We start from the raw sequence: 6700 nt of genomic DNA on the forward strand, positions 1-6700 counted from the left end.
GTTTTAACTTAATTAACTACATAGAAGTGGGATTTCAAAGAACTTGCAATAGTGGTAAAATAACCTAATTTCCAAACAAGTGCTGGCATATATAATAGGTTAAAACAAAGAGAGGCCTAGACATTCAAATCCTGACACAATTCTATATCTAGAAGTCTATATATTTTCACAAGTTCATAACATTTTAAATAATCACAATCTCTGTTTCTAACCAACTGGCAAAATACAAACACACCTTTTTCTTTGTGCTTCTTAGGTAATATATGGTAAAACATGAGAGGCCTAGGCTGATGCAAGGTTTCATTCAGACTGTCCCTTTAAGGATTGGCTGTGCTGACACCAAGGGTATAAAGTCCAGCGTCCTCTCTATGAGGTTAGACAGTGAAGTCAGAGTTCACACAGGAGTTCTGAGGAAAAAAATAGCAATGGATATACCCATTTTTGTTATGGATGCATTTACCAATTTACCTTTCAAGGGTAATCCAGCCGCTGTGTGTTTGCTGCAAAAAGTAAGTCTAAGAGTGTGCTGTTTTCATTACCTTGCATTGTAGGCTAGGCTTACACTATAAGCTTGGTGGTGGGACAGGCATTAATTGTGTAAGCATGGTGGTTTCTTCAAAGTGAAATTAAATTGTTACATGTAATTGTTCAATACAGGCATTGCCAGAGGAGTTTTACCAAAAAATTGCAACCGAGATGAACTTGTCTGAAACAGCCTTTGTCATTTGTCAAAATGCAGCTGATAGCTTCAGCACAGGTATTTATGTTTAAATGTTTGCATGAACTTTGCTGCCATTTGGGTAGCTGATAGGGTACAGGCAGGGATGGATTACTGCACGGGCCTACCGGGCCCAGGGTCAGGGGGCCCTGAACACCAAGCCTTTGCATGGAATCATTGCCTCAATATCAACAAATCAGGATGTAGGCTATGAGTCTGATTGAATTTAGTATTGGCCATCCCCAAAATGCACCAGAATACAGGAAATCACTGCAAACAAATTAAAAATGTTCTGGGGGAGGACCCCCAAATCCCCCCTCCCAAATATTTGACAATTAGTGGGGGGCCCGAAAGTTCATAATCCGCCCATGGGTACAGGCTGGGGTGCCCAGAAGATGAGGGCGGTATCTAGGATGGTTTAACGGACCCTACACTGACAGGGGCCCGCAACACACAATGGCCAGCATCATTGTTAATGGGAGGGCCAAACATTATATTCTTTTTTTCATTGGGCTGATGTAAAATTTATTTCAAATGTGACAGTCAAATTAGAATTAGAAATTAGAATCAGCTTCAGTTTTTTTCAGGTTAAACATGCTTTACACCTAAATATACAGCAGTGACATGCTGTTTGTTCACCAGAATGCTATATGGCACAAATGGTCCTACCCCTACATATTTTGCTGTGGTGGCTTAGGATATATTGATACTAAAACTAGTAAAGTTTTAGGTAACAGTTTGTTTGCCTACCAAAATATGCTTTCGACATTTTACCATGAAGGGAAAGTAAACAACCTTTCTAATTTATTGTTCTAACATAAGCATGTAAACAAAGCCTTTCATGTAAACAAAGCAAAGTATATTTGAATTAAAGTAACATATATCAAACTTTCAACTTCAACGTTAAAACGTTTACTTTGTTTCTCTCAGCATCCCGTTTTAATTTACGTTGGTTCACCCCCACTAATGAAGTGAAACTATGTGGACATGCCACACTTGCTTCAGCAGCTACTCTATTTTTCCACAAAAGTAAGTATACCATGCTCTTCACTATATGCCTTAGTATACATTTCATTCAAATTTACTTATATTATTATTGTTAATAAATCCAGTCTCCATTAGCAAAAATACATATGATTTAATGCCAATTGTTCTGCTGTTATTTATTGCTGTCAGAAAATACCAACCAGCAGGTTGTGTTTGATACTCTGAGTGGTGAGCTGTGCAACCGCATGCGTGGGGACAGCATTGTGATGGACTTCCCCCTATACACAACCATTTCCCAGGTTAGGCGCCATGCGTGTTGTTTGCAAAGTACTACAAAATAGTCAATGTAATATGAACAATTAACCCAATGAAAAGGACAATGGTGAAGACATTGTTTGTCGAAACATTGGTCATTTGCACCTTGTAGACATCTATAAGATGCAGTTCTTCCTTTGGGTTCAGTCATTTGAAGTGGCCCATTGATTGTTGATGAGTAATAATGCATTCAATGTGAGTTTTAAGATAAGTTAATGTGTTGCAGGATCCACATGAGATTGCAGACTTAATTACAGTAAGTGACAATAACAAGTAACAGTAACAGTAACAAATATTTGCACCAGCATCAGTCAACCAAGTAAGATATCTTACACCACTACATGACATGTTCAATTGTCTCTGAAACTGTATTGCAGGTTGTTGTGGGAGACTTGCCCTTAGAAGATGTACGATACAGTGAGGACACAAAAAAATTGTTGTTGCGTCTTGCCGACACGTGTGACACGTAAATCCCTTTTATAATCCATATATTATATAACATTGGGAAATGGATAAACTGTGCTTTGTCAGTTGGCTGCGGCAGTGCTTCCTATTTTCCTTTAACTTGACGTGAAACTTGTTACTTTGTGACTGCATGGTGGAATAGAGGGGTGTTGAGTGGAAATATAAGTTCACTCAGCAGTCTATAATTTTTGTACATTTTATCATTAACTGGACATGTTAAGAGTGAAAAATAGGAGCAGGCTTGCCAGGCTTTGCCAACCTGTGGCACTGAACAGGATGCAGGATATTTGCAAAGTGGATATTATGGATCCAAAGAACCTGAAGGCTTTATCTGCCTTACTTCAGAACCATCTTGGAGTGGGAGGTTTGCAAGGGGTCTATTGTATCCTCTGCAAGACTTGTTGCTGCACCCAATTTTGCATCATAACATGATTATCCTCAATGCTGTTTTGGTGGAAACCAGACACCTTTTGCCCAAACAACCTGCATTATACCTCAATCTCTCCATCTTCAGAGGTAATTTCACCTTAGAAAGTACAAGTGAGGCAGCTGGGACTATGTTTTTGTAGCCCTTGCGAAATGACTCAGGCTCCTAAGCCTCTATCGTTGCTACTAGTTCCTTGTTTCCTACGTAAACAAATACTGTTGTTTCCCAGTCTGATGACCAATATTCCGTAGCTGCAATGTTAGATATCAGTCAACTTTGTTTAACCTGAGAGGTCACACTGCAAAAACTGCTTATCTAACAAAATCTAACCAAGTGTTATTAATCTTTTATCAAGATAAAAAAAAACTAGTTGTTATTGTTTTCAGTATAAAGAGACTTACCTAGCGCTTTCTTGTGAAATTATTTGACTTAATTTTAAAAAAAAGACTTATTTTAAGACATCTCATCTTGAAAACAAGCAAATTTGTCTGCCAGTGCGTTAAGCAAATTTGTCCTAAAAACAAGCAAATTTGTCTGCCAGTGCGTTGAGCAAATTTGTCTTGATAAGACTCCTTAAAATAAGTTAAAGTCTTCTTAAATTAAGTCAAAATGATCTTTTGGGCTAGGTAAGTCTTTCCATACTAAAAACAATACCAAATAGATTTTTTAATCTTAATATAAGATCAATAACACTTGGTTAGAATTCATTTTTTACAGTGCATAAACTATTTCTAAGACCCCTCATGAGTTCTGTTGTTTTGGGCCTGGAAAGCTTCATGAGGGGAATGCTGGACTACCTTCACAACCAGCCTGGTTATAGAAAGACAAATAGATTGATGTTTAGGCTTTAACAGTTCTGTGACCTACTGGACATTTTCACTCTCATATCACTCTCCCCTCTTCATTATACTGTATGCACACACAAGGTGACACTTGCCGTAGTTCTTCAGAGCAATGACAGAGGCTAGCCCACTGACAAACCAGTCTTCCAGCAAGCCAATAAACCGCAGATCAATCTGAGGCATTTCTCTCATCAGGTCAGCACTGACATCGCTGAGGCCAGACCCAGAGAAGATGGTGACGAGTGAGCACACTGGCAAGGTAAAGGGTGTGATTGTCACTATGAGGGGCGCCCCTGAATCCCAGCCAGGATACGACTTCTTCTCCAGATATTTCGCACCCTGGAATGGGATTCCTGAGGATCCAGTCACTGGTAAGAATACCGAAGAGACTAGTGGTGTGTATAAAAATACAAATATCTCATTTAATCTCTTTTTACTTTCTTATTGTCCATAGGATCAGCACACTCTGTCCTTGCGAAATATTGGTCAGAGAAACTGGGGAAGCAGAGATTGTTAGGTAGGAAAAGGGTGGATATGCTCTAAATGTCATTGCTACTGTGTTATGGCTAATATTCAAACATAGTCTTTAAATATCTTTTCTATGATTGTGCTTCTGAATGCCTCACTGTCTTAATACACTTAAACCCTTAATGTGTAAAGCCACCACTGGCAGGCTAATGAATTGTTGTCCTTAAGATGTACTAATTGTTGTCATTAGTTCCAGACTGTCAAATGGAATCAATTTACCCTGGCATTGTACATTGCCAGTAGCACAGCCATTTGACCAGATGACAGATGTGTGAGGCTCTCCTCTCTCTTGCCTTGGCATAGGCCAGTGAAGGACAGCCTACTAACAGATCTTAGTGATTATGACCAGTACTATTATTATATGTGAATACCGCCACTTGGCAGTCTGAAACGTATCAAGTATAAAGCCAGTTACAAAATCAAAAAGTGATTTGCATACAAGTTGTGTGACTTGGCGTACTACGATCAGGATTATTTCAGATGTTTTCCAAGGCACTGCACCAGTGCCTTGGAAATTGCCACAACCTGGCAATCCCCAAAATCAGATACATGGACCTTAGTAGTGCTATGTGTCATCTTTTCATGCCACAGCTGTTATTGGTGTTTGTTGTACTTTACAGCCTACCAGAGCTCCATGCGTGGAGGAGAGCTGGAGCTGGAGATCAAGGGCCAGAGGCTGGACATTGCAGGACGCGGTGTGTTTGTCCTTCAGGGAACAATATCCATCTAGATTTAGATCAGGGGTAGGCAAACTGCGGCCCGCCAAGCACTTTAATCCGGCCCACCGAGCATTTAATTAGGTTATCAGGCTGCTCGCTATTTTTTTCCTGCGATAGAGATGACGTTAGTTAGCTTTACTGCAAATTGCTTTTCACTCTTCTTAGAGAACGTCAATGTCAAAACATCATGTTACATTGCAGCAGGCCCACTGGCCAATTTTCAAAACCCAATGTGGCCCTTGAGCCAAAAAGTTTGCCCACCCCTGATCTAGACCCATCATTGGAGGCTGAAAAAGCAAGGCCGTATGCATGGAGTCAACATTGGGGGGGACCAAATGTGCATGGTGGGTTAAATCACCCACCCATTCTCAGCATTTCTTTTTTAATATGTCCCCTTCAAAGTATATTATGATTATGGCGTTGTGAAAAAGCCTTTGATAGGGTTGCATGGTCCTGTTTATTCGAACTACTAACTAAACTTGGTTTTGGGGAACAATTCTGCATGTGGGCCCAGCTACACCATGACTGTAGCGGAGGTGCTGATGAATAACATGGTGTCCAACTCATTCAACATTGCCAAGGTTGTCGACAGGGCTCACCTCTCTCGCTCTCCTCTTTGCAATCTCCATTGAACCCCTTGCAATAGTTAGAAGACATATAGGCATAACTGGTATTACTGTGGGTAAAGTCGAATATAAAATTGTTATTTGCAGATGTCATTATTTAAAAAACGAAAACATCTCAATACCCTATTAGAGCTTATCATAAGGTTTGTGAAGGATTTATGGAACCATGGAACAACTTTTAATGCAACTGATTGTTTTACATATCTGGGTGTAAAGACTGCACCAAGGCTTGAGGAAATTGTTTCAGTAAATTATGACCCTGTTTTTGCATTTCAAAGTATTTCTAATTCTATTGAAAGACATCTTTACCCATATTCTTAATTGTCTGCATACATATTTTGAAGATTTTACCCAAACTTTTATACCCATTCCAGAATATCCCTTTGCCTCCTCCTAAACATTCTTATTTTTCAGCATTACACTATTCACTAATTTCATCTGGAACGACACTATGTCTTAACTTACTTGGTATTACTGTTATGCTATCTTCCAAAACTACCCCATACTGGATGGATGTGGAATCTTCTGTGGTCATATCAGGCCAGCTTTTGAGTCTGCCTGTATACTCATCAGAAGTCACAGACATTTGGAAAAACAAGTCTAACCCAATGTATCTGAATATGCTAACTGTATGGTATGAAGTTATGAGATATGTTATTGGGGATACTTAAATGTCTTGTTATAGCCCCTTAGGTTACCTAGGTAACCTGGGAAAATGGATGCAGGTCTTATAGATAGGGCTGACGAGGGGAACAAGACTAGCAGATTGCTACTCTTCTAATAACAGTTCTTTTGAGGAAATAGTTAACACATTTAACATCTCTAGAATATGAAAAAATATTACTTTTTTTCCTTTAATTGTAAACTGTGTTTGTATGTGTAAATGTTATTATTAGTGACCTGTTCTGTAATGATTTCAGCTGTTGTTTCAGTGCCCGTTATAATGTAATTTCAAATCTAATAAATGTGAAAGTATGAGTACTTGAAGATAGTGAACTGTGTACCTTCTATCCATCGAAGGTAGTGAACTATGTGAGATTATATATATTTTTGTAGTTTGGGCCAAAATCAGT

At 39.1% G+C, this 6700-nt stretch overlaps 1 protein-coding gene across 1 annotated transcript; it reads left to right on the forward strand.

Moving 5' to 3' along the window:
* The first annotated feature begins 425 nt into the window (after positions 1 to 425).
* Positions 426 to 6466, forward strand: LOC143124841 (phenazine biosynthesis-like domain-containing protein 1). The gene is made up of 9 exons (XM_076286529.1): positions 426 to 509; positions 658 to 757; positions 1649 to 1747; positions 1895 to 2004; positions 2247 to 2276; positions 2398 to 2486; positions 3950 to 4125; positions 4209 to 4271; positions 4903 to 6466. The coding sequence occupies exons 1-9, from the start codon at positions 426 to 428 to the stop codon at positions 5010 to 5012; spliced, it is 861 nt and encodes a 286-aa protein (XP_076142644.1). The 3' UTR covers positions 5013 to 6466.
* The last annotated feature ends 234 nt before the right edge of the window (positions 6467 to 6700 follow it).

This window comes from Alosa pseudoharengus, unplaced genomic scaffold, assembly GCF_046254945.1.
Source record: "Alosa pseudoharengus isolate Yale_2024_CS ecotype anadromous, Long Island Sound unplaced genomic scaffold, YU_APseudo_1.1 YU_APseudo_1.1_scf_15, whole genome shotgun sequence".
Lineage (NCBI taxonomy): Eukaryota > Metazoa > Chordata > Actinopteri > Clupeiformes > Clupeidae > Alosa > Alosa pseudoharengus.

Excerpts from the sequence above, each read along its gene's own strand:
- LOC143124841 (XM_076286529.1), top strand. The coding sequence starts at position 426 with ATGGATATACCCATTTTTGTTATGGATGCATTTACCAATTTACCTTTC. Across the intron at positions 510-657 it reads CTGTGTGTTTGCTGCAAAAA|GCATTGCCAGAGGAGTTTTA; the intron begins GTAAGTCTAAGA and ends TGTTCAATACAG. Across the intron at positions 4,126-4,208 it reads TCCTGAGGATCCAGTCACTG|GATCAGCACACTCTGTCCTT; the intron begins GTAAGAATACCG and ends TATTGTCCATAG.